This window comes from Martes martes, assembly GCF_963455335.1.
Source record: "Martes martes genome assembly, chromosome: 8".
Lineage (NCBI taxonomy): Eukaryota > Metazoa > Chordata > Mammalia > Carnivora > Mustelidae > Martes > Martes martes.
In genome coordinates this window covers 76,386,152-76,413,854 of record NC_137895.1, presented here as the reverse complement: position 1 = coordinate 76,413,854, position 27,703 = coordinate 76,386,152, and the positions used below count along the sequence as shown (strand labels likewise).

At 41.0% G+C, this 27,703-nt stretch overlaps 1 protein-coding gene across 1 annotated transcript in view; it reads left to right on the top strand.

The window, feature by feature from the left end:
- Nucleotides 1-5,194: 5,194 nt before the first annotated feature.
- Nucleotides 5,195-27,703, top strand: part of SLC2A13 (solute carrier family 2 member 13) — a gene marked incomplete at its 3' end in the record, with an annotated part of 373,708 nt that continues 351,199 nt past the window's right edge. Inside the window, exon 1 of the mRNA XM_080811884.1 lies at nt 5,195-5,995. Coding sequence (XP_080668010.1) covers nt 5,440-5,995 — 556 coding nt within the window. The 5' untranslated portion in view covers nt 5,195-5,439. The remainder of the gene's footprint in view (nt 5,996-27,703) is intronic.

The following is a 27,703-nucleotide window of genomic DNA, read 5'->3' as shown; positions in this document are numbered from 1 at the left end:
TGGAAATGCTGGTGTCCTCTTACCACTTTGGGGGGAAGCCAGTGGAGTGTCAACCTAATATGTACCCTAAGAATAGTAGAGGGGAGAAAAGGATAGAATTTGGAACTTCGATACCATTTTTCAAAGGGTGTTTATAACATTCCTCATGCTGCCCCCTTATAACATTCAAATTCATGCAATAATACATTTCTGTAGTGTATAATTACATAGTTTGAGTATGGATTTTCTGCTATTCAGAATTGAAACTATGTAAATACTGACACAATGTTGTTATCTCCCTTTTACAGAAGAGAAAATTAAAACTTAGAGAAATAAGTAAGTTGCTCAAATCACACAGTCACATAATTAGCAGAGTAAAGATAGGAACTTAAGTTTTTCTGCTATAGTATCTAGGTTTGCTCCATCCCCCTTCCCTGCCCTATCATTCATTTAATAGAACTCTTTGCTCATTCTTGTTATTAATGCCATGTTCTTCTTTCCTACTATCCTTTTTTGCTTGCCTTTTTCCTCAGAGGAAGAAGTGTTCCTTCACCCCATGGCTAGATTAGCTTCTCCCCTGATGATCTTGCTCTTACCCAGTGTCTTCTTTGGGACTTTGCTCTATCAATCATTTAGGTTCTTGAATTGTGAATTTCTTCTTTTCACTTTAGCATATGAGTAAACTCAAGTCATGCCTGAACCCCCATCCTTACCCTTGATCCTGATAACCCTTTAAGCTCTTCCCTCCTTTATTACATCTACTAAGAGACTTCTAGAAAACGCTGCTACATTTGCTAATTTTCTCTTAATTGAAATTGCTCTCTTTAAAGTCTCTGAGTGTATGTGTGTTGGGGGTGGGGGCGCATAGCAGTGGCACCTGGGTGGCTCAGCCAGTTAAACATCTGCCTTTGGCTCAGGTCATGATCTCAGGGTCCTGGGATGGAGCCCTGTTCCGTGGTGAGTCTGCTTCTCCCTCTGTCTCTGCCCTTTCCCCCACTCCTTCTCTCTCTCGCTCACACACACTCTTTCAAATGAATAAAATCTTTTTTTTAAAAAAAAAGTCTCCAACTGGGGAGAGTTATTGCAACCTTTCCCACCCAAAAGAGGAGAAGATATTACATTGTGTTACAGGTTCTATTCCTGGTTGGGTCGTGGTTATTAGTCGACAAGATCAATGTGTGTTAAAATATCATCCATGACTCATGCTTTCTTTTCTGTTTCCTATTCCCTGTCCCTGTAGTAAGCAGATCTAGATAGGGCATTGGTCTAGTGGGGCATGCTGATTGTCTTTTTTTCTTACCCTGCGTTCTTTCCCTCCCTCATCCCATCTTTCCTACTCCTTAAAGCAAGTTGAAGAAAGGCAAGATTTTGGGGGGACGGCCTAAGCACCCATTGTTATACTTCATAAACATGCCAAGAGACCCACACTTTGCCTTTGTACCCATTAACAATATAGTATGTTTATTCTGGTGCTGCTATTGTCTATTACTTGTACAGAAAGAACGAATTGTCAATAGGGTAGGGTTTTGGCATTACTGAGTTTCTGAACATAAGACCATCAAAACAACATTCTGATTCTCAGCAGTCACCTTTCGCCCCTCCCAGCTTTATTGTGGCATGATTGATAAATAAAAATTGTATATATTAAGGTGTTGATATGCATATACATTGTGAAATAATGACCACGATGAAGCTAATTAGCCTGTAGTATATTCACCACCTAACAGGGTTTTTTTGTGTGTGTGAAAACACTTAAGATACACTCTATTAGCAAATTTAAAGTATACAACATATTGTTATTAACTATTAACTATAGTCATGGTGGTATACATTAATCTTCACCATTGACTTTTTCATAGGAATAGTTAATGATTTCATATGAATTTTTATTCTCCTTGATGTCTATGCAATATATTTGACTTGTTTAGCTTGTCTCTCATCCTTGAAGTGCTTTACTTAGTTTTTATGCCATGTCGTTGTCCTAGCTACTTATAGTAACTCAAATCTGTTGGTTTTATGGTCCAGCATTTCTTTACTTGTCTTCTGGCAAAATTCTACCCAGATTTCACAACCTCAGCCATACGATTTACCTCCATTCATAGCTCAAGGTGTGGACAATGGTAGGCCCTAACTGGTTAGCAAGCAATCTCTCAGCTACAGTAAGTGGGTCAAGGATAAGCATATAATTGACAGATCTAACTGGATACTCTACAATAAGTTTTTGAGGACTGCAGAGAAAGAAACCTTTTTTTGACCCTTTGACATGATTGGATATAGAGTTTGGAGCTTGCTGTAGCCATGTGACCACCATGTGGAATTTGAAAACGGAGTTTGAAAGTGGAATTGGAAAGTGGAGAGATGGAGCAAAGTCTCTTCTTGGGGACATGCTGGAGTTTGAGTCCTACATCCAGCTTCTTTGAAATCAGCCTATTATAGACATTTCAGAGACAAGAACCAACCAAGTCTCTCTCTTCCCTCTGATTTTGGTTTAAACCAGTTTGATTGGGGTTCTTTTCTCCTTTGCAATCTAAATAATGCAAAAACAAAACAACCTTTGCATTTTATTGTGTACCCATAAATGCATAGTACATACAAATTCATAGGGAAATTTCTAGAAAGATACATATCAAAGCGGTAGGAGTGGTTATCTCTGAGGAAGGGGGGCTCTTACTGCAGGAGAGATGATTAGGAAGAGATTTATGTGTTTCTTTTTAGACTGTTTTACAGCAAGGATCAATTACTCATAAATTTAAAAATAAAGATCCAATAAACACAAAGACAACACTGCTACTACCCTCACTACAGACAACAACAACAACTTCTACAGAATTAGTAACCCAATTCATTGGTCTGATACTCAGGATCTAGAGTGGTGTAACTAAAACCTCTTGTTACCCCTCTTTCTCTCTCTCTCTCTTTTTTTTTTAAAGGATTTATTACTTTATTTGACAGAGAGAGAGAGAGAGAAAGCAAGCACAAGCCGGGGGAGGGGCAGAGGGAGAGGGAGGAGCAGACTCCCTACTGAGCAGGGAGCCCAACAGGAACCTGAACCCAGGACCCTGGGTTTATGACCTGAGCGGAAGGCAGACGTTTAACCCACTGAGCCACCCAGTTGCCCCTTTTCCCCCTCTTCTATGGAAAATCCTTAGTGTTCTCGGAGGTTTGTAAAGCAAATGTACTTAAAACAGGGGCTTTAGAACTTACCTTGCAAACTAATCATGATATTTATAATTATTATTTACTCTGTAATGGCAACCACTTGTATTTCAAAATATGTTTCCATGCTCACTCTAGCCAATGAGTAGTTGCTGCATCATTTATCTGCTCTGCAAATAAGAAAACAAGGCACAAAGTAACCTAGAGCTTTTTTCCGAGTTGAACAGTAAAGCGGCGATAGTGATGGGACTAATGTCTTGACTCTCAGCTGATGGGCTTTCCATTTCACCATAGTCTGCAGCTGGGGCAGGATTCAGGGAACTCCATTTAGGAATCCGCTCTAGTGTAAAATAAACTTGGCTCCTTCCGACACGGAGGAGAACTCTGCTTAACTCTCTGATGACTTTTTTTTTCATGTCGTATTTCTTTTGAGATATAATCTGACCTTAGATTTATAAATGTCTTGATGATACAGAACCATTTTAAGTAGTTTAGTGTTCTGTGACACCAAATCTGAATTTCTACCGAAGAATACTCAGGAGCACTTACTACACCTGCTTGGAATAAAAGGCAGTTTGTTGCAGCTCAACAAGGCGAACTTAACAATATCAGCTGATTCTCACGTAGGGAGTCGGTCTCTTTAAAAATGGTGGGCCGATTCACCACCAGGGGGCGCAGGTTTTCTATAGTAAACGCGGAAAAAGATGGGCTCTCACCTGAATCTTTCCTGAAGTCTGAATATTAAAGAGTTCCTTGCTCAGGAGCTAAAAGCTCTTTGTTTAATTGATCCCTAGGAATCAGGATAGAGCCTTGCTTTAAAGCCAACAATCAGTTTAAACAGTTAAACCCTCTCAGCTCATTCATTCATTTTTCCTGGTTGCTGGAAAAGAAAGTGCTATATTACGGAGATAATCATGACAATCCAAATGAAAGCAATTTTGGCAAATTCTAATAAAACTTTTTGTTGAAATAGGGATGACAAAATCTTTTTCTCGAAGAGGAAAAAGTTAAGACTGCATGAAAAATAGGCCTCAGGCTAAGAATCTTTTGCTCAAATAAAGGAAATAAGAGCCCTGGAATTGTAATAGAATCATATGTTGCTTTAACTCATGCCCTCGGCCTAAAGAACGAAAGCAAATTAGAGAGAAACTTTTTTCTTTTGAAGTGGAACTGTATAAAATGACTTACAAATGACTTAAAGTGGAGGGGACTCAACAACAGGCAATTAATTTAACAGTTTAAAAAAATCAGTTACAAATAATGCCATCTTTGCTTTGTTTCAAGCAAATAAGGCACATCCTTTTTTTGGTGCGCATGTTAGGGGAGGGAGGTGGAGGCTGCCTATTAAATCAGAGATCGGATTCTCCCGTGGGAAGTGTCTTGTTATACACCAGTGGAATGCATACATGTAAATTTTCTTTTACGCATCAGGGATTCATGGAGAATTTTGGGATTCGTCGGCAGGAGGGGTGCGTTACCTCTGTCCTTAAAGAATTAAGATGTACCATATCTTTACAATAAGCATAAATTGAGGAGGGACTGGCAATGAGGGGAGACTGCTTGTAGAGATGGGACAACACAGCTCTGAATGCTCCAGAACAAGCTCATTTACGTCACACTATTATAAAAAAAAAGAAGGCTTGCTATGTACCGTAGCAGGGTATATCTTCCTAGGTCTTTTCCAGCTTTGGCCATCCCTAGGTTGTTAGAAGGCAGATCAGGCTGTTTTAAGGTGTTCTCTCCCTAGCTTCCCACACTGTGCAAGCTTTGCAGCTCTTTTCTCTCGTCTGAAGCTTATTAACTTGGCATTCCCACATTGGCCAGCTCTCCAGCTGCAGCCCGCAGGCCTGGGTTATTTCCTAAGGATGCCGGTACCCTAAATTAAGGAGCCTGGGTCAGAGGTCTCCCCAGCCCCGGAGGGTGGGGTTTAGAGGTCTCGGGCGGCCCGAGTCTGGCCCCACCCAGGGAGGGGGCGGAGCGTCTCCGCGGCCCTGCCCCGCTGGCCCGGGGTGCACGTGACCCGAGGCCCCGCCTCCCGCCCGCTCCGCAGCGCCAGCTCGGCAGGCGCGGGGCGTGAGTCTCGAGTGAGACGCGCCAGGCTCCAACTCCGCAGCGCCGGAGCTCCGCGGGCAGCAACTTTCTCCCCGTTGCGGCCGCGGCGGCGGCTGCTGCCGTGGCAGCCGGAGCGGGAGCCGGGAGGAGGAAGGTGGGGGCCGTAGGTCCTGCCCTTTCGGGCTGTCCAGCCCTCGGAGACCGCCGGCCCGCGGAGCCTGGCCCCCCCGGGAAGACCCGGGCCCCTGCCCTATGTCCCGCAAGGCGAGTGAGAATGTGGAGTACACGCTGCGGAGCCTGAGCAGCCTCATGGGCGAGCGGCGCAGGAAGCAGCAGGAGCCGGACGCGGCGAGCGCGGCCGGGGAGCGCAGCCTCCTGGCGGCCGCCGAGTCGAGCGCCAGCCTGCAGAGCGCGGGCGCGGGCGGCGGCGGCGTCGGGGACCTGGAGCGCGCGGCGCGGCGGCAGTTCCAGCAGGACGAGACCCCCGCCTTCGTGTACGTGGTGGCCGTCTTCTCCGCGCTGGGCGGCTTCCTGTTCGGCTATGACACCGGCGTGGTGTCGGGGGCCATGCTGCTGCTCAAGCGGCAGCTCAGCCTGGACGCGCTGTGGCAGGAGCTGCTCGTGTCCAGCACCGTGGGGGCGGCCGCCGTCTCGGCGCTGGCCGGCGGGGCCCTCAACGGCGTCTTCGGCCGCCGCGCCGCCATCCTGCTGGCCAGTGCCCTCTTCACGGCCGGGTCGGCGGTGCTGGCCGCGGCCAGCAACAAGGAGACGCTGCTCGCCGGCCGCCTAGTCGTGGGGCTCGGCATCGGTGAGTTCGTGCTCTGCGAAGGGCGCCCTTGACCCTGGTCCCTGCATTCCTTTTGCCCCGCTGGGGTTCCCGTCGGGGCTTAGTGGCCCCGAGAGCACTCCACATGTCTGGTCCCGAGAGCCCATCTGTTTGTTACTCTGGGCTCTAAGTGTCCCGCGGAGGGTGTGTGGGGGTGGTGGTGTTCGCTGTGGCCACTCGGAAGCCCACGTGGAATCTTCGATCTCCCATGGACAAGTGAGTCCGCGCGACTGTTACATCTCCTAGCACTTCTGTGAACCCCAGTCATCACCTTGATCCAGCCCTACCTGATGTCCCTCTAGAGCTTCTGAGAGGAGGGTCTTTTTACTGTATTGTCTCACTTTTTCTACTGCTAGCCCCTTTCCTTCTCTAGGATTCCAAACTCCGAGTCCCATCAGTCTTAAATTACCAGTAAGATAATTTTTAAAGTTAATCAAGTAATTCTGGACTCTATTGTTTGCTACCCATACACTCGTTCATTCTCTAGTCATTTTTTAGGTGGAGTATTAGTTTTTTTTCCTTTTGCCATCACTGTTGTGTTGCCTCTTGCTTTCATATATTTTCCCAAATGAATTCCTTCTGTGTTTTTCTAACTTTTTTTCTTTAAATCCATATCCACCCATTCTTTTTTGCTTTGCTTCTCTTTCCGTTGGGAACCAAATTATCTATTAAAGGTCATGTTCACTTATTAAATTCATTTAGGAGCCACTCCCCCTGTGGATAAATGCCCAGCAAGATAGATGTTTGCAATTACTTCAAAAATGAAAGGATTAAGGTTCCCTTGGCATTGATTTTTCACCCTGGTTGCTGAGCAGGGGAGGTACAATTGGCAAGTTCTTGGCAGACAGAAGCTATTTGGAATGTGCTCGGTATTATTAGAAAGCACTTTTGAGGGAAAGTAGGGGGTTGAAACATAAATCTCCTAGTAATTTTTCTAAGACATGCTGCTGATGCTTTTTAAGTGTTTCATTTTATAAGTCAGTTTGTTTCCTTTAGAGTGCTATTGAAGTTGTTTTTTTTCCCCCTATGGCTGTTGCTTGATGAAAACTCTTTAAACCTGGGACTCCTAATGATTTGTCCATTCACCGCTTAACATGCTATGTTTTTCACCCCCTTCCTTATAGTCTCTAAGGGCAAGCGAGCCCCATTTATACAATTCCCTGTTTAGGAACCATGAGCCCAAACTCTAGCTCACTGCGTTTTATATCCCAAATCTGTCATTACTGACTTTTGTTTATTGTACTGTTAATTAGTGAAGCAGGGCCAGTCTCTCAGTAAAATATTAAGTTGGCTCATTAAAGTCCAGAATGACTGAAAAGTACAGCTGAAATGAAACCTCTTTGTAGAGGAACTACCTGTGCCTTCAGGACCCTTCGATAAATAACTTGCAGTTAAAGTCAAATGATCAGGTTTCTTTTCTCCCTATATTTTGCTTGGGACGCATGAACCATGTTTTTGTTCCTTCTGACCTAGAAATAACATATTTTAGGTGGCCAGATTTGTTCAGTAAGAGTGAATCTTGTGGTTTTGAAATTGGATAATGTTTTGCAGAGATCTTTGAATGAAGCTTCCTAGAGTTTAGGTGTGACAAGTATCTGGTATTTGGATACTCTGTTTACTCTTTATCTTCAGGGAAAATTGAGCCCCTGTTGGGGGTAGCAGAATGGTGAGGAGGATTTAACTCCTGTAAGAGTAGCAGGGTGGGAATAATCCAGATAGAACTTGCAAGGTTCCCTGAGAAGATCTGTCAGGGAGAGAGCTGATGCATTCAAAAAGGGTACAGTTATCCTAAGAGAAGGAAGCTGGAAACTCTTCCTTGGAGAAATGGTATGTTGACACATGAATAGTGCTTTAACAGAGACGCAGAAAGAACCTTCTAAGCTTGGGGAGCAAGGTGGTTGCAACAAAGAAAATGAAGAGGAGGTAAGATTGGAAAGGTTGATGTGCGGGAACTGTAGAACGTGTGTATCTCACAGCCTTGTTCTTTGGCACCTGGGCGGCTTGCCTGACTCTGCATCCCAGTTGAGACATGGTCCTGGTGAGATGCCTCTGTCAGAAAGACACTCTTAGAATAGAAGCCCTGATACAAAGTAACATAGGCCTTCTTCACTTGTAAAATGAGGAATGCTGAAGTCATGAACAAGCTTTGAAATAGACCACATTTTGAATTAGGATTATACAAACCATGTTATTGTACATGTAAAATCCTTAAAACTCACAAGGATTACTCACCTCCCAAAGGAGAAGTCACAATTATTTTTAGTTACAAGGAAATGTGTCCTTAACAGGAGTTTTTTGTGGGGGCTAGGGAGACACTAAATCAGTTTTGCTTGCTTAAGTACACTAACTCTGGGTGAATTTCGTGCCTTTTTTTTTAGTAATTAAATTTTATGGGAAGTGGGAAGTTTGGTTAGTTTTTTGTTTTTTGTTTTTTGTTTGGTTTTTTTTTTTTTTTTTGGTCCTTTTGATACTTAGTAATGTTGATGAATAACAAAATGTGGCTCTTGCTATTTTTTTTTTCAGACAAATTTGCTGTTATAATCTCTTCCACAGATTTACCCATAGTAAATATAAGCCCATGGGGACAGGGCTTTTGTTCATTTTGTTCACTGATGTGTATTCCTAGCCTATAGGAGGCACTTACTGTTTGGAATAGTGAGCAGAAACATTAAAAAATAATTCCATTTCTGTTTGGGTACCATTTTAACATAGGACTGCTCTTTAAAAAAGTGTTATTATCAAAATATTTGAAAGGCCATCTAAGGGTTTTAGTTTCTAATACTTTAATCATTCATTTATTCAACAAATGCTAATTAAGTTTCCATTATTGATTCTGTCAGATTTGGAGTAGGCAGTAACTAGATAAAAATCCCACCCTGGAGGTGTTCATTCTCTGATAGAATGGAAAGACCATCAACAAACAATTAAAATACAATAGAAGTTTCTCTAAGAGTCAGAAAAATAGGCAGTTGATTCTTTTGGGGGGAAAGTAAATAGAACACATGGGAGGTTTTACAAACTCGTATTTAAAATGGGGTTTAAAGGGTAGGTAAGAGTTCAGATGTAGAGGTAGCTGGGAAAAGGAGCTAATATTTAGTGCTTTAGTTTCTACTAGGCTTCCTGCATTACTTTACCTATGTTATTTCATTTATTCTAACTCTGAAGTAGATGAGAAACAGGTCCACTTTTGCTTGATGTAGAAACAGTTTTATAGCAATTAAATGACAAGGTCACTGGTACAAAGGATTAAAAAAACAAAGACTCAGTCTTTTGCTTATATTACTCTACTGGGCATTTATGGTAGCATTAACAGCAAGTGTAAAGGCATAAAAATACAGTTTTAGAAGCACAAAGTGAATGAAGGGTGGTGATGGGCACTCATGAAACTAGAATGATGTTTGGGGGGGCGGTTTATGCTGAATAGGGATTCTTTGACAGTGCCTATATAGGGACAGTCATGGGAGGTTTTTAGCTATAAATGCTGTGATCAGATTAAACATCCTTTGTATCTGGTCTTTTTTCTCCCCACCCTTTTGCTTTTAAACTCTTATATCTTCCGCAAACCTTCTTACCTCTTTGAATTTGTAGTATTAGAAATTCTTCGCTGAGACGGTTTCTGCAGGGTGGGTCAAGCATAACAAGTGGCCATGAATTACTGGAGTAGGAAGAGTGCGGGCGTGGGGGAGCTTCAACAGAAACCTTTGAAAAAGGTTAAAGATAAAGATAACTAAGCAGTAGAGTGTAGTTGTTAGTCTGTATTAAATGAGTCGTAAAAGAAACCTCAGAAATTGGGTATCAGTGTTTGATTTAGTTTTCTTTTTACAACAAAATCAGCTGACCAAGTGCCTGGTTAAATAGGGCATTTCTTTAGACTTTTGTTTTCACCACAGGTACCCTTTGGTTCCTCTGGTTTATTTTGCTCTTGTCTTGAGTTGAGTTCTGGGATCAGACTGTCTCATTTAGTCCTTTCTCCACGGTGTTGGCATTTACTCTACTGCTCATTATAAGCAGTGAGTTAGTGCCTGTGTAGCAAATATCAAGAAGTGTCTAAATTCAGATATTCACCAATATTTAAAACCTTTACTGAGAATTGACATTAATTATACAGCACTGGGTTTGTTGAATTAATCTTAGATCTACAACAGTTTTTCCCATCCCAATACTCCATCTACTGGAACACAGTTTGTGGCTGTGTATTGTACCTTGTAATCAGTCTGTTATAACCTGTAGAGTAATATTTCTAAAAATAAAACTTTTTTTTTTTTTTCAGATAGCACTTTGAAATCTTTTTCTTTGATGCAAAGCAAATGGAAAGTCTTATTTGATCAAAAAGTCATTCAGGGGGCACCCGGGTGGCTCAGTGGGTTAAGCCTCTGCCTTCAGCTCAGGTCATGATCTCAGGGTCCTGGGATGGAGCCCCACATCGGGATCTCTGCTCAGCAGGGAGCCTGCTTCCCCCTCTCTTTCTCTCTGCCTGCCTCTCTACTTACTTGTGACTTTTCTCTCTGTCAAATAAATAAGTAAAATCTTATAAAACAACAACAAAACTCACTCAGTACTGAGATTAAAGTCAATAAAGAATTTAGGTAAACAGGATTAGTTAGAAGCAACCAGATTTTTAAAATATCAGCTGATGTAATTTTATTTTTGTTATTTGCCATCAAGTTTATTTTTCCTACTCCCTGCCACCCTCCACCTCCTGCCTTTCCTTTCAGTTTCATCTTTTAAAGCAGAATTTCTTTTTTGGATTTACCAGCATGAAACTGACATGTAAAGTAAACCTTTGTTTTACTTCCTCTGTTTGTTTCAGACACATTGTATGTGCCCCGCCCACTCTACTTTTCTGTCTGGTGGCAGTTACAGGGAGGATTATGACCTAATTATGTTGGCCTAGTAGTGTTGCAACACCCTCCTCCAGTGAGTTGTCAGTAGGATGACAGAGAAGCCTGTTAACATGTGTTCTGTGAAGTTGTTCATGTGACTTCAGTATAAGACACTGCTTTTTCATCCATCCATATTTCTGTCTGTATTTAAGCTCAAAGTCAGAACACAGTCTAAGTTGACTGCCTTGACGTTGATGCCTTTGACTTTAACACATCTGGTGATATAGAACCTGCTGGTAGATCTCAAAGAGCAAGCAGTCTTTGCCTTGTTACTGAAAAGCCCAGGAGGCTATTTTCCTTTTCTTTTTCTGATCCTACTTGGTTCCTTTATCCATCCTTCCTGTCTACAACTCTTTTTATTCCTCTTAACTTTATTTTCCTTTTGACCTTCAGAGTAAGTTGTAGCAACACTTCTGTGGAGAAAACTTCTGTTGTCGTGAGGAAAATCTGTACTCGCTAGAAACCCCAAAATGTTTTTTTCCACAATTAAAATTTAATTTACCTGGATGTAGAGAAAAAGTTAAGTTTTATAGATACTTCTAAACTTTAGCTGGGAGTACTGCATGTTTTATACTTGGGCCTTAACACCACTGTTGGGAGCGTTTTGGTTTGCAGCATGTGTCAGAAGCCACATGGCAGGAATTTTATTTCACAGCACTACAGCAGTGTGGTGGTGGGGGGGGGGCAGGAGGGTGCGCACCATTGTGTGCTGGCACCAGCATTCTTCTGTCCCTGATTTCATCATATCTGGCCTGCACTGGGGTGGGGGTGGGGGGTGGGGAGTCTCAGCAGTCACTCTGCAGGGCCCAGTGTGAATGGGCAGTCGATTAATACCTAACTCTTGTTCCATGTTTACTCTGTGCCAGGCACTCTGCTCGACGGTTTGCGTATGTTCACGTAATCCTCATAATAATGTGGTGGGACCGTATGATTTTTTTTTTTTTCTTTTCACGATGAAGACGTTTTAGGCAGAAAGAGAGGAAGTAGTTTTCTCATGGTCACAACGCTCCTGAGTTGTGGGGCCTCAGTTGGCTCCCAAGAGGTCTGGCTTTGGAGTCTGTCCACGCTCAACTGCTCTGTGGTTCTGTCCCTTCTCTCTGAAACTAGCATTATTATATTATAATAATATAACATTATTATATAACCAGCATAATTATTTTATATTATAATAATATAAAATTATATAACTAGCATAATTATTTTCCATGATATTAGGTGGGTGTTAACTTTTAAAATATAAACTCTTAAAATGAGTTCTTCGAGAGTACAGCCATGGCGTATCCTGGAGTGGCAAGGAGAAAAGCAGAGCTGATTAGGACATTTCTTTCCCACGCCAAGAACGTGTGACCAGGGATGCCTGTAATCAGGCCTGTTGTGTGGTACAATCCAGCAGCTCCATAGTTCCCGTAGAGGGGCTGCATTCACATGGAATGCAGTGAAAATGGGGCCCTGGGACTTGGTCTGCACAGAGATACTGCCTGTGGTACAGCAACTAAGATCTTAAAAATTCCTTTTCTGCTTTTCTCTTTAAGTTTATGATCTCTTTTTGGAATGGGCTTTTCCATAACATTCTCTCTACCCTCTTCACATAGCCATTTTCTGAGTGATGACTTTGTTGAGTGCTAGAGAGACTAAGATAAAAATATTCCCTGATTTTTTAAAATTTTTTTATTTATTATTATATTTTATAAACATATTATGTATTTTTATCCCCAGGGGTACAGTCTGTGAATTGCAAGGTTACATACCTCACAGCACTCACCATAGCACATACCCTCCCCAATGTACATAACCCCACCCCCCCTCCCGACTCCCCTCCCCCCCAGCAACCCTCAGTTTGTTTTGTGAGATTAAGAGTCACTTATAGTTTGTCTCCCTCCTGATCCCATCTTGTTTCTATATTTATTCTTCTCCTACCCCCCTAACCCCCCATGTTGCATCTCTACTTCCTCATATCAGGGAGATCATATGATAGTTGTCTTTCTCCAATTGACTTATTTCACTAAGCATGATACCCTCTAGTTCCATCCACGTCGTCGCAAATGGCAAGATTTCATTTCTTTTGATGGCTGCATAGTATTCCATTGTGTATATATACCACCTCTTCTTTATCTATTCATCTGTTGATGGACATCTAGGTTCTTTCCATAGTTTGGCTATTGTAGACATTGCTGCTATAAACATTCGGGTGCACGTTCCCCTTCGGATCACTACATTTGTATCTTTAGGGTAAATACCCAGTAGTGCAATTGCTGGGTCATAGGGTAGCTCTATTTTCAACTTTTTGAGGAACCTCCATGCTGTTTTCCAGAGTGGTTGCACCAGCTTGCATTCCCACCAACAGTGTAGGAGGGTTCCCCTTTCTCCGCATCCTCGCCAGCATCTGTCATTTCCTGGCTTGTTAATTTTAGCCATTCTGACTGGTGTGAGGTGGTATCTCATTGTGGTTTTGATTTGTATTTCCCTGATGCCGAGTGATGTGGAGCACTTTTTCATGTGTCTGTTGGCCATCTGGATGTCTTCTTTGCAGAAATGTCTGTTCATGTCCTCTGCCCATTTCTTGACTGGATTATTTGTTCTTTGGGTGTTCAGTTTGCTAAGTTCTTCATAGATTTTGAACACTAGCCCTTTATCTGATATGTCGTTTGCAAATATCTTCTCCCATTCTGTCAGTTGTCTTTTGGTTTTGTTGACTGTTTCCTTTGCTGTGCAAAAGCTTTTGATCTTGATGAAATCCCAATAGTTCATTTTTGCCCTTGCTTCCCTTGCCTTTGGCGATGTTCCTAGGAAGAAGTTGCTGCGGCTCAGGTCGAAGAGGTTGCTGCCTGTGTTCTCCTCAAGGATTTTGATGGATTCCTTTCTCACATTGAGGTCCTTCATCCATTTTGAGTCTATTTTCGTGTGTGGTGTAAGGAAATGGTCCAATTTCATTTTTCTGCATGTGGATATCCAATTTTCCCAACACCATTTGTTGAAGAGACTGTCTTTTTTCCTTTGGACATTCTTTCCTGCTTTGTCGAAAATTAGTTGACCATAGAGTTGAGGGTCTACTTCTGGGCTCTCTATTCTGTTCCATTGATCTGTGTGTCTGTTTTTGTGCCAGTACCATGCTGTCTTGATGATGACAGCTTTGTAATAGAGCTTGAAGCCCGGAATTGTGATGCCACCAACTTTGGCTTTCTTTTTCAATATTCCTTTGGCTATTCGAGGTCTTTTCTGGTTCCATATAAATTTTAGGATTATTTGTTCCATTTCTTTGAAAAAAATGGGTGGGATTTTGATAGGGATTGTATTAAATGTGTAGATTGCTTTAGGTAGAATAGACATTTTTACAATATTTGTTCTTCCAACCCAGGAGCATGGAACATTTGTCCATTTCTTTGTGTCTTCCTCAATTTCTTTCATGAGTACTTTATAGTTTTCTGCATATAGATTCTTAGCCTCTTTGGTTAGGTTTATTCCTAGGTATCTTATGGTTTTGGGTGCAATTGTAAATGGGATTGACTCCTTAATTTCTCTTTCTTCTGTCTTGTTGTTGGTGTAGAGAAATGCAACTGATTTCTGTGCATTGATTTTATATCCTGACACTTTACTAAATTCCTGTACAAGTTCTAGCAGTTTTGGAGTGGAGCCTTTTGGGTTTCCACATATAGTATCATATCATCTGCGAAGAGTGATAGTTTGACGACTTCTTTGCCGATTTGCATGATTTAATTTCTTTTTGTTGTCTGATTGCTGAGGCTAGGACTTCTAGTACTATGTTGAACAGCAGTGGTGATAACGGACATCCCTGCCGTGTTCCTGACCTTAGCGGAAAAGCTTTCAGTTTTTCTCCATTGAGAATTATATTTGCGGTGGGTTTTTCATAGATGGCTTTGATAATATTGAGGTATGTGTCCTCTATCCCTACACTTTGAAGAGTTTTGATCAGGAAGGGATGCTGTACTTTGTCAAATGCTTTTTCAGCATCTATTGAGAGTGTCATATGGTTCTTGTTCTTTTTTTTATTAATGTATTGTATCACATTGATGGATTTGCGGATGTTGAACCAACCTTGCAGCCCTGGAATAAATCCCACTTGGTTGTGGTGAATAATCCTTTTAATGTACTGTTGGATCCTATTGGCCAGTATTTTGGTGAGAATTTTCGCATCTGTGTTCATCGAGGATATTGGTCTGTAATTCTCTTTTTTGATGGGATCCTTGTCTGGTTTTGGGATCAGGGTGATGCTGGCCTCATAAAATGAGTTTGGAAGTTTTCCTTCCATTTCTATTTTTTGGAACAGTTTCAGGAGAATAGGAATTAGTTCTTCTTTAAATGTTTGGTAGAATTCCCCTGGGAAGCCCTCTGGCCCTGGGCTTTTCTTTGGAGATTTTTGATGACTGTTTCAATCTCCTTACTGGTTATGGGTCTGTTCAGGCTTTCTATTTCTTCCTGGTTCAGTTGTGGTAGTTTATATGTCTCTAGGAATGCATCCATTTCTTCCAGATTGTCAAATTTGTTGGCGTAGAGTTGCTCGTAGTATGTTCTAATAATTGTTTGTATTTCTTTGGTGTTGGTTGTGATCTCTCCTCTTTCATTCATGATTTTATTTATTTGCGTCCTTTCTCTTTTCTTTTGGATAAGTCTGGCCAGGGGCTTATCAATCTTATTAATTCTTTCAAAGAACCAGCTCCTAGTTTTGTTGATTTGTTCTATCGTTTTTTTAGTTTCCATTTCATTGATTTCTGCTCTGATCTTTATGATTTCTCTTCTCCTGCTGGGTTTAGGCTTTCTTTGTTGTTCTCTCTCCAGCTCCTTTAGGTGTAGGGTTAGGTTGTGTATTTGAGACCTTTCTTGTTTCTGGAGAAAGGCTTGCACCGCTATATATTTTCCTCTCAGGACTGCCTTTGTTGTGTCCCACAGATTTTGAACCGTTGTGTTTTCATTATCATTTGTTTCCATGATTTTTTTCAATTCTTTAATTTCCCGGTTGACCCATTCATTTTTTAGAAAGATGCTGTTTAGTCTCCATGTATTTGCGTTCTTTCCAAATTTCCTCTTGTGATTGAGTTCTAGCTTCACAGAATTGTGGTCTGAAAATATGCAGGGAATGATCTCAGTCTTTTCGTACCGATTGAGACCTGATTTATGACCCAGGATGTGGTCTATTCTGGAGAATGTTCCATGTGCGCTAGAGAAAAATGTATTTTTTCTTTGGGATGGAATGTTCTGAATATATCTGTGATGTCCATCTGGTCCAGTGTGTCATTTAAGGCCTTTATTTCTTTGTTGATCTTTTGCTTAGATGATCTGTCCATTTCTGTGAGGGGAGTGTTAAAGTCCCCTACTATTATTGTATTATTGTCAATGTGTTTCTTTGATTTTTTTCATTAATTGGTTTATATAGTTGGCTGCTCCCACGTTAGGCGTATAGATATTTAAAATTGTTAGATCTTCTTGTTGGATAGACCCTTTGAGTATGATACAGTGTCCTTCCTCATCTCTTATTATAGTCTTTGGCTTAAAGTCTAATTGATCTGATATAGGGATTGCCACCCCAGCTTTCTTCTGATGTCCATTAGCATGGTAAATTGTTTTCCACCCCCTCACTTTAAATCTGGAGGTGTCTTCGGGTCTAAAATGAGTTTCTTGTAGGCAGCATATTGATGGGTTTTGTTTTTTTATCCATTCTGATACCCTGTGTCTTTTGATTGGGGCATTTAGCCCATTAACATTCAGGGTAACTATTGAGAGAGATGAATTTAGTGCCATTGTATTGCCTGTAAGGTGACTGTTACTGTATATTTTTTCTGTTCTCTTCTGATCTACTACTTTTAGGCTCTCTCTTTGCTTAGAGGACCCCTTTCAATATTTCCTGTCGAGCTGGTTTGGTGTTTGCAAATTCTTTCAGTTTTTGTTTGTCTTGGAAGATTTTTATCTCTCCTTCTGTTTTCAATGATAGCCTAGCTGGATATAGTATTCTTGGCTGCATGTTTTTCTCGTTTAGTGCTCTGAATATATCATGCCAGTTCTTTCTGGCCTGCCAGGTCTCTGTGGATAAGTCTGCTGCCAATCTAATATTTTTACCATTGTATGTTAGAGACTTCTTTTCCCGGGCTACTTTTAGAATTTTCTCTTTGTCACTAATACTTGTAAATTTTACTATTAGGTGATGGGGTGTTGACCTATTCTTATTGATTTTGAGGGGGATTCTTTGCACCTCCTGGATTTTGATGCTTGTTGCCTTTGCCATATTAGGGAAATTCCCTACAATAATTCTCTCCAATATACCTTCCGCTCCCCTCTCTCTTTCTTCTTCTTCTGAAATCCCAATTATTCTAATGTTGTTTCATCTTATGGTGTCACTTATCTCTCGAGTTCTCCCCTCGTGGTCCAGTAGCTGTTTGTCCCTCTTTTGGTCAGCTTCTTTATTCTCTGTCATTTGGTCTTCTGTATCACTAATTCTTTCTTCTGCCTCATTTATCCTAGCAGTAAGAGCCTCCATTTTTTATTGTGCCTCATTAATAGCTTTTTTGATTTCAACTTGGTTAGATTTTAGTTCTTTTATTTATTTATTTATTTATACCCTCCAGAGAGGGTATCTCTAATATCTTCCATGCCTTTTTTGAGCCTAGCTAGAACCTTGAGAATCGTCATTCTGAACTCTAGATCTGACATATTACCAATGTATTGATAGGTCCCTAGCCTTCGGTACTGCCTCTTGTTCTTTTATTTGTGATGAGTTTTTCCGCCTTGTCATTTTTTCCAGTTAAGAATATATGAAGGAGCAAATAAAATACTAAAAGGGTGGCAAAGACCCTAGAAAAATGCGCTTTAACCAAATCAGAAGAGACCCCAAATTGTGGAGGGGAGAAAGGGGATAAAAAGAAGTTCAGAAAAAAGAAAAAATAATTAAAAAAAACAAAGAAAAATATGAAAAAGAAAAAGAAATATATATATATATATATATTAGATAAACTAGTTAAAAAAATTAAAAAAGAAAAGGGTAAAAGTTAAAAAAATTTTAGCAGAAGAAAAAAAATTAAATTAAAAAAAATTAAATTAACCACAAGACTAAAGAATCATGGGGAGCAAGCCATGAGTTCTGTGCTCTGCTTTCTCTTCCTTTGGCATTCTGCTGCTCTCCTTGGTAGGTGAACTTGGTCTTGACTGGATTTCTTGTTGTTCTTATGGGGGAGGGGCCTGTTGTAGTGATTCTCAAGTGTCTTTGCCCGAGGCGGAATTGCACCGCCCTTACCAGGGGCCGGGCTAAGTCATCTGCTCCGGTTCGCTTTCGGGAGCTTTTGTCCCCTAAACGCTTTCCGTAGATTTCCAGAGGATGGGGATCAAAATGGCGGCCTCCTAATCTCCAGCCTGGTTGGAGCTGAGAGCTTGGGGCCCCACTCCTCAGTGTGCCCTCAGAGAAAAGAGCCCAATCACTCCCGTCTCCCTGGCCTCTGGCCGCGCTCTGAGCTCACCCAGCCTGTGACTGGTTCAAGGTAACCCCAAGCTGAGAGCTCACTCCTCGGCTCTGTCTCTGTAGCTGGCTTCCCCAGTCTAATACCTATGAGCTCTACGACACTCAGACACCCCCGATCCTTCTGTGACCCTTCGGGACCTGGGGCCATGCTGAACCCACGTGGGCTTCACCCCGGTTTAGCCTCTGGAGCAATGTCCCTCCATGGAGCAGACTTTTATTAAAAGTCCTGATTTAGTGCTCCGTTGCTCTGCCGCTTGCCAGAAGCCGACCCCTCCCCCCGCGGTTTATCTTCCCGTGGCTTTGGATTCACTTCTCCACCGGTCCTACCTTTCAGAAAGTGGTCGATTTTCTGTTTCTAGAATTGCTGTTCTTCTCTTCGATCTCCCGTTGAATTTGCAGGTGTTTGCAATGGTTTGATAAGCTATCTAGCTGATCTCCTGCTACCTGATGTCGTCTCAGCCTGCTACTTCTCTGCCATCTTGACTCCTCCCTCTGTTCCCTGTTTTTAAAAGACCTAAGTCTACTGGGAAAGAAAAACATGAGAACACAGTGATGTGTTGTTAATCCTATGATAGAAGTATCTGTAGGATGTTGGGGTGCCTGGGTGTCTCATTGGGTTTGTGTCTTGTCTTCGGCTCAGGTCATGATCCCAGGGACCTGGGATCAAGCCCCACATTAGGCTCCCTGTTCCATGGAGAGCTTGCTTCTCCCACTCTCTCTCTCTGCTGCTCCCCCTGCATGTGTGCTCTCTCTCTCCCTGTTAAATAAATAAATAAAATCTTAAAAGAAAAAAAATATCTGTAGGATGTTTACTCATCCTTCCAGGTCCAGCTTTATCATGAAAACTTTCTTCGTTGGCCTTTGCTAAACATTAATACTTTCTCTGAGCCATATTTATGGCATTTAACTGCATCATTCTTTGCCCTATGGTTTTTGGCCATGGCTCTTTTCTACTGGTAGACCAGAAACTCCTGGTATTAACTAATAAGGTGTTAATAGTATTTATGTCCTCTCACTGCACTTAGTACCGTAATTTTTATATATTAAGCTCTTAAATGTGTATACTAAAGAATGTAGATAAAGAATATATGTAGGAGCACCTGGGTGGCTCAGTCAGTTAAGCTTCCAACTCTGTTTCACCTCAGGTCATCATCTCATGGGTTGTGGATCAAGTACCCTGTGGGGCTCTGCTAATAGCAGGGAGTCTACCTGTGGATTCTCTCCCTCTGCCGCTCCCCCACTTACTCTCTCCTGCTCTCTCAAATAAATAATGTTAAAAGAAATATGTGGATTGAATATGTAAAACTAAAGAACACATAAATATAATTCTCAACAGGATGTTGCTATATTTGAACACTTAGAAGCCTCAGATCCACATTTGATTGCTGCACTATTAATTCAGAAAGTGGAGTAGCTCGGTGAAGCTTAAGGCATCTGGTCCGCACTGCCTGGGCTCAGACCCTGGCTAGCTACTTAACGACCCGGGTGGTCATGTTAAGTCTTGTGCTCAGTATACTCATCGGAAGAATGGGGATGATACCTGCCTCTTAGGGTAGTTTTGAGGATTAAATGAGTTTCTCTTGTAAGTTGCTTTCACAGTACCTGGCAAAGTAAAGTGTCACTGTTTTAACAATCACACATGACCTGTGTAACCCTTGGCACATTACCGCTGTGTGCCTCAGTCTCCACATCTCTAGAGTGAGTGTTATGATAGCACTTAGAAAACAGGGTTGTTGTAGAAAGTACATGAGCTCATGCATGTATAAGTACCTGGGTATCAGTAAAAACGGTAGCTGTGTTATCAGGTGTAGCCATCGCTGTCATCACCCTACCAACATTTTGCAGTCAGGGGAAATAAAATTATTAGATTTTAATGTTTATCATAACTATTAACAGATGAGTAAAAATTCTGTGGTATGCATTGAACAAATTTGAAAGAATGAGTAATTTGAAAGCAGAACAGTACTATCTTTCAAGTGTTTATTTGACATTATGTGCAATCTAGCAAGACAGGAGAAGTTTTGAACTGGGTCTTGGAGAAGGTTATAAACATAGGTCCTCTGAGAGGATAGTTTTCTTGTGGGGGAAGGGAGAAGGGGATAAATACAAAGCATTGAGGAGAGCAAGCAGTTTTCCCTCCAGAGGTGTAGGACTTGGATAAGAAAGTAGTCCAACTGGGAACCTATTTTTTAGGGTATAATATTGGCTAGTGGTAAGGGACCAGCTGGAGCTGTGCTATTAGGTATGTTTATAATGTAATATTTTATGTAATATTTTGTGTGCCTATTTGTAGACAAAATAGTTCAGTTCCCAGTGGAAAAGATATATCTGCTTCTTAAGAGGCAAAGAATGAATAGTTTTAATAAAAACTTGAAAGTAATAGCCTTGGAGTAAAAAGAATTTTAGTAATGGAAGCTTTCATATAAAACTCCATTATCATATTTTTGGGCTTAGTTTATGACTATGTCATGCACTTATTCCCTACAACAGAGAAAATTGGAAACTAAAATTGCATGCATCATATTCGAGGACTAAACACTGACCGTTTAGTTTTCAGTTAGCAACTGCTCGTAGTTCTGAAAGAAAAGTGTAATGACTGAAAACGAGTTGCAAGCACACCTGACAGCAGACTTCACAGATTCTTGAAATGCAGGCATCATTATAAATTAATATTAGGGTAAGATCTGAAGAAGTTACTGCCAAGTCTACCTAATTCTAATATTTACTATAAAATCATAAAGAAAATGGCTTCTGATCCTCCTCCTTCCACTATTTTCGGACTAGGGAACTCACTGTAACCCCACCGCCTGTGATTTTGTAGGTAAGTGGCATGTGCATCTCAGAGGTCATGCGGGGCTCACAGGCCATCTTGCCTGCCTGGCTGTAAAGTTGGTGCAGCAGGTGAAGTTTCTGATGCAGAAAACACAAAACCCAAAACTGTTCCCATCCTTTCTCGTGCCTGTTGAATGAAAGCTTTTTGGGAATTCTTACAGAATCTTTCATTTTATTCACTCCTATGTGAGGAAAATATGTAGAATTTTAGAAGTTTACTGTTATTTCTCGTACTTGGCTCCTTTAAATGATTTCAGTGTTAAAATTCATCCAAAAACCTAGAATTGTAACAGTGTGTCATTTTTTCTTAAGTAATCTCTTTCTGAAAATCCTTAATCTTCATTTCCTAGGGTGTAATGCTTACTTAAAGGCAGCTTACTAGAAGTATTTTAAAAAGTCAAAGTACGGTAGAGAGATCCTGAAGCAAAGCTCTTCCTTTATGCCTGCCTGTGTGTGCATGTGTTTTATGTGCATTCACTCATTAACCAAGAAGGTTCGTATTTTCCATACTTCAAGTGAATTTAAGGAAGTGTAGAGAAGTTTGATAAATTATCAGTGTTCACGACGGTGCTGAGATTCAAATCTGGGTTTCTGATCAAGGACCTGTGTGTGCCCTACCTCTCCATTAGATGAAAAATCCAGTTCTTGATTGTGGAAGCTTGAATAGTCATAATGATATTTCCTAGGTAAGTAGATGGATTTAATGTATTTCATGTAATTTAATTACATGTATGTAATTAAAATCCTTGTAAGATATTTTGTAGGATTCTAAAACTGATTGTCAAAGGAATGGTGATGAGGTTGGGGGAGTGGTAATGAAAGACTAGGTAGAAATTACTCCAAATATATAATACTTTATTATATGGCAATAATATGTTATTAAAGTCAGAAAAGAGATGAGTAGCACAGAATGACAATTTCAGCAATAGATCCAGCTATTTGGATTTAGTATTCAACAAATCAGATAAGACAACAGGTAAAAGAATTATTAAATAATTTAGAAAAGGAAATAGTATGAATAAAAATGTAAATGAAATTTATTCTCATTAATATCATAAGGTGTTATGATATTCAAGTTTAAAAAATAGGAATGGAGTGATTTTATCAGTGATATGGTTCATTATAATTTTTAAAACCTCTAGCTTTTTTTTTTTTTTTAAGACTTTGTTTATTTATTTGTCAGAGAGGTAGCATAAGCAGGGGGAATGGCAGGCAGAGGGAGAAGCAGCCTCCTTGCTGAGCAAGGAGCCTGATACGGGACTCGATCCTCAGATCCTGGGATCCTGACCCCAGGCCAAGCAGATGCTTAACCAACTGAGCCACTTAGGCATCCCTAAAACCTCTAAGGGTTTTAAAAGCAAGATGACAGATTAGAAAAATATTGTGGTATGTTTATTTAACAGAAAAAAATATGCTCATGGCATATTAAATAGACTGTTTAACAGCATAATAAATGCAATTAGTGAATAAACTCTTAGAGAAGTGTTAAACCTTGTTAATAATTTGAAGTTAAAATTAAGGTTACATCATACTTACTAAATTAGCAAATTAAAAACAACTTGGGTAGTTGTACCCTAGGAAGAGCTTTTCTGGTTGGAAAATGGAATAATTTTTTAAAATTTTTAAAATTTTTATTAAAGATTTTATTTGTCAGAGATAGCTTGCGTGTGGGAGAGCACAAGCAGAGTGGAGGGGCAGAGAGAGAGGGAGAAACAGGCTTCCTGATCCCAGGAGCCTGGGATCATGACTGAGCTGAAGGCAGACACTTAACCAACTGAGCCACCCAGGTGCTCCTGGAATAATTTTTTGTAGAGAATAGTCTACGTAGTATCCTGACATGTTTAACATGTTTCATTCATTTGTTCTTTTGTTCACTAATTCAACAAACCTATTTTGAATTACTGATATATATTAGTATCAAATTAAACACTGCAGTACAGAACTTAATAATGCAAGGTCTGTGCTTTTGAAGTTCATTTGTAAACTGCTGGTACTTTTTGATCTGGAAATGTCACTTGAGGGATTATAGTATAAGGAAGTAAACTCCGTTTGTGTGAGGATATTTATAGATGTACAATATGTAATTTAAAACAACTTGGGGAGGGCCACCCGGGTGGCTCATTTGGTTGAGCAGCCATTCTTGATTTCAGCTCAGGTCATGATGGTGGGGTCCTGGGATCAAACCCTGCTTGGGACTCAGTGGAGTCTGCTTGAGGATTCTCTCTCTCCCTCAGACTCCCTCCCCCTACCCCCCAACCCCCGCTTGCCCATGCTCTCTTTAAAAAAAAAAAGAGAGAGACAAACCATAAGAGCATAATAGACTCTTAATCTCAGGAAACAAACTGAGGGTTGCTTAGGGGTGGGATGGGAGGGAAGGGTTATGGACACTGGGGAGGGTATGTGCTATGGTGAGTGCTGTGAATTGTGTAAGACTGATGATTCACAGACCTGTACCCCTGAAACAAATAATACATTATAAGATAATAATAATTAAAAAATGGGGGAAAACCTCTGAGTGCCTAGTGATTAGGAAATAATTATGTAGTAGAACATTACATTGCCATTAATATGAAACCATGAAACCATGTGCATCTGGGATACATACAAATCCACAAAGAAACAACCTAAAGAATAGAATCTGATTAACAACTATATAAAAAATCATGGATGGGCTTGGAGTTTGAAAGAAGGCATAACATTGTATATGTAGTTAACATGTGACAAAATGGTTTTTAAATTTTGTTACCATTGCCTTTATGTATTTGTTATTATAGCTTTACCTGGAATTCAGATTTTTGTTTCAAAATACACAGACACATATATAACGAAAGACTCTGATGACAGGTTTTTTTTTTTCCAAATGAGATTTTACCTCTATATTCTATGGAATTAAGTTTTTAGAAACGACCAAAATGTTATAAAGAATCTAATCATTTGAAAGTGGCTTAAATGTATTTTCCCCCTAACTTTTATCTCCTTTTATGAATTAATGAGACTCCATGACGTGGGATGTACATTTCTTGGATCTTATTCTTTTATGTATCCCAGGAAAGGATGTTGCTTACTTTATCACTGAGAAAAACAGAAACAGAACGAGAACATCCCTGAACTCCCCATCTCCCCTGCGTCCTCTGATGTTTCTGCCTGCTCCTGGCCAAACGCTCTACTTTCTTTCCGTTCCTCCGCATGCCCTCTCCATGCTCCTGCCAGTGCAGCCTCGCACTCAGGTCTAAGAGCTCCTCTTTCCCTCCTGTTCAGCTGTCATTCCAGCTATTTCCCTCTTTTATTGCATACATTTTCCCTTTCTACTGGATCATTCCCATAAGCATGCACAAGTCGCTGTTGGCTTTGCCATCTTTAAAGAAATCCTTTCTACCTTACTTCATCTTTCAGTTACTGTCTTGTTTATCTCCTTTTCTTGACTTGACACAGCTGCATATATTCCTTCTCTTCAGTTCCTCTCTTCTCTTTTCTTTTGGGACCCCTTTCCCCACAGGTTTTGCCCTTACCACTTCAGTTACCAGTGCTGCTCTCGTTAAGATGACCATGCCCTGTGTTACTTGTCCCAGAGACCATTTTTGGGCCTGCTCTTACTTGACCTGTCATAGGCACTGACACACTACGTCATGCCTTCCCCAGGTACTTTCTTTGGTTTCAAGGATGCCACGCTCTACATCTTTTTCCTTAGGCTGTTCCTTCTCAGTCTCCTTTGAGATTCTCCTTCATCTTTAATAACACTTATTGGCAGGCCCTTCTCTTGGAGCTGGGGGCTCATTCTCGGAGCTCTCCTCTCCTCTGTTCACAGTCACTCCTTTGTTGCTCTTAACCTGGCTCATGGCTTTTGGAATGCCTTGTGTTTGCTGACAACTATCTAGAATCTCACCCAGACCTCTTTCTTGATCTACAGACTCTTGAGCCCAGCTTCTCATCCAGCTTCCTACTTTGGCCCCCAGCTTCCTACTTTGGCCCCCATCTTCCACATACCAGGGGAGGGCATTCTTAGTGTTTTGAGTCCAAAGCCTTGGAGTCCTCCTTGACTTTTACCTATGTCCCACATCCAATCTGCCTGAAAATCTTTTTTTTTTTTTTTTAAGATTTTATTTATTTGTTAGAGATCACAAGTAGGCAGAGAGGCAGACAGAGACAGGGGAAATCAGGCTCCCTACTGAGCAGAGAGCCCTATGTGGGGCTCGATCCGAGGACCCTGAGACCATGACCTGAGCCAAAGGCAGAGGCTTAACCCACTGAGCTACCCAGGCGCTCCTGCCTGAAAATCTTTGAATCTGTCTTCTGATTATGGGTAGGATCTATTTTTCATCACTTCCATTTTTAACATCCTGATCTAAAATGACATCTCTCACTTGGAACATTGCAGGTCCTCCTAACTGTTCACCCTGCCTCTTCCTTGACACCTCTGTTTTCTTTTCTGCACTTGACAGCCGGAGTGATTCTTACAAGATATAAATGAGATCATGCCACCTCAGTGCTAGTCAGAGTGCTGCCCTCCGTCACTCACCAGCTGTCTCAGGACACGCCAATGGCCTGCAGCACTGCACTGCTCTGGACCTTCTCTACTACTTTTCTTTACTCCTGTTCCAAGCTACCCTGGCCTCCAGGAACATAAAAATTATCATTCCAGACCTTTGCTTAGTCTAATTCCTCTTCTGGGAAATACTCCTTGCATATCATCATTCCCTCATCTGTGCACTTCCATGGTTGTCTTAAGTTACAGCCTCCCACCGCTGGTACTTCCTACCCTACTTTTATTCTCATTTTTGATTATTTTTTTACTTTTTATTTTTTCTCCTTGCTTTGTTATTCTGTCATGTTTTTCTCTGATACTTACATTCCTTGTTTTCCTGCCGTAAAATGTAACCTCTATGGAAGCAGGCTTTGTTTACCCCATTCTAACCAGTGCCTAGAATAGTGCCTAGCGCACTGTGGTCATTCAGCAAATGTTTCCTGTGTAGGTAAAAACAGTGTAACTCTGGTGAGTAGTTTTGAGCTGAGATTGGATTAACATACGCATCAGAGATGTCATGTTGTAGGAAATTTGTGCCTTGGATGGGATTAATGAAATGTTCTCTAGGGTTACTTCTGATTTATGTCTGTGGTTTCAAATGTTGTAGAGTAGTTGGGGGAAAAAAATAGGTATTTTTAAGTCCACTTAAGACATTTAAGACTGACCGTGTTCTCAGTACCTGGGACAAAAGCCAATCTTGCATCAGGCTTGCAAATCCAAAAAAATGGAAGTTGACTTGTTTGAAAAATAATCAGGGATTTTCATGGATGCACTTAGAGTAACTACATTGACCCATGATGGCGGAAGTGGCTGGAGTGCAAACTTCTAATGTGGTCTGTGCTCTTCTTTGATGCCACTGATGCTCTCATATCTGCTCTTTCCTGGCAGGGAGGCTTGGGAAGAGGGATTCTTGTGATTTAGTAGTTGCATCTTTGTTGTTGAATTTGGAATTAAAGCAAGATGGCAGGGGCCTAGAGATCCCTACTTCACCCCTACTAGAAAGAGGCCTGATGAATTTTTCCTGAACTTGAAGTCCTCCCTGATTCCAGTTTTCAAAATCCAGTAAATCTTTTTCCTGGATAAAACTGTGTTTGGAATTTGAAATCTCATCTTGCTCTCTTCTTAGTATTCAATCCACATTTCATGTTCTGTAACAGTTAAATCCTGATAGTTTAGGATTAAAAAAAAAAATCCATTATGGATCTGGTTGTAAATTTAAGGGAGAAAACTTTATACAAATGTATTATATAATAAGTTTTAAAAGATGGTCTTAAATGTATGGAATTTTAAAAATAGTTATGATCTTGAGGTTGCTCTGATCCTTAAATGTTATTTCAGTATAATTCTGGATATGAAAAGTGGGGCTATGATTCAAGCAAAGCCAGCTTGTGACTCTTCATAGCAATGAAGTGGCATGATCACTAGTCCAAACTGTGGTAACAAACAAAATAATCAGATTGTGCTATGAATCCCTGGCTTCAGCCAGATTTTCCTGTTTACCGTTCCATGAGATTTTTAATCTTGTACATCCCTTTAACTCTTACTACCTGTGAAACCATTCTTGTTATCCCAGACATACTTTCTTACGCATTTCTCTATACCACTTCTATGCACATGTGTGGTCTTTATCTATCATTGAGCGAGGTGCACCAGTAGTACAGGTGCCCAGGGGTACAGATAAAGTCTGCCTGGAGCTAGCAAGTCAGGCTTCACAAAGAACTTCATAGTGTTGTTAGATGGGTCAGTTGGTAAGTACTTTCTCTTAAAAGCTTAGCGTACTCTCTGATAGGAGGAATTTGAGAGGCAGGGTGGGGGGTTGTAGTGGGTAGGGAGGGAAAAAATGAAACAAGATGGACCAGGGAGGGAGACAAACCATAAGAGACTTTTAATCTCAGGAAACAAACTGAGAAGTGCTGGAGTGGAAGGGAGGGGAGAGTTGGGGTGGCTGGGTGACGGACATTGAGGAGGGTATGTGCTATGGTGAGTGCTGT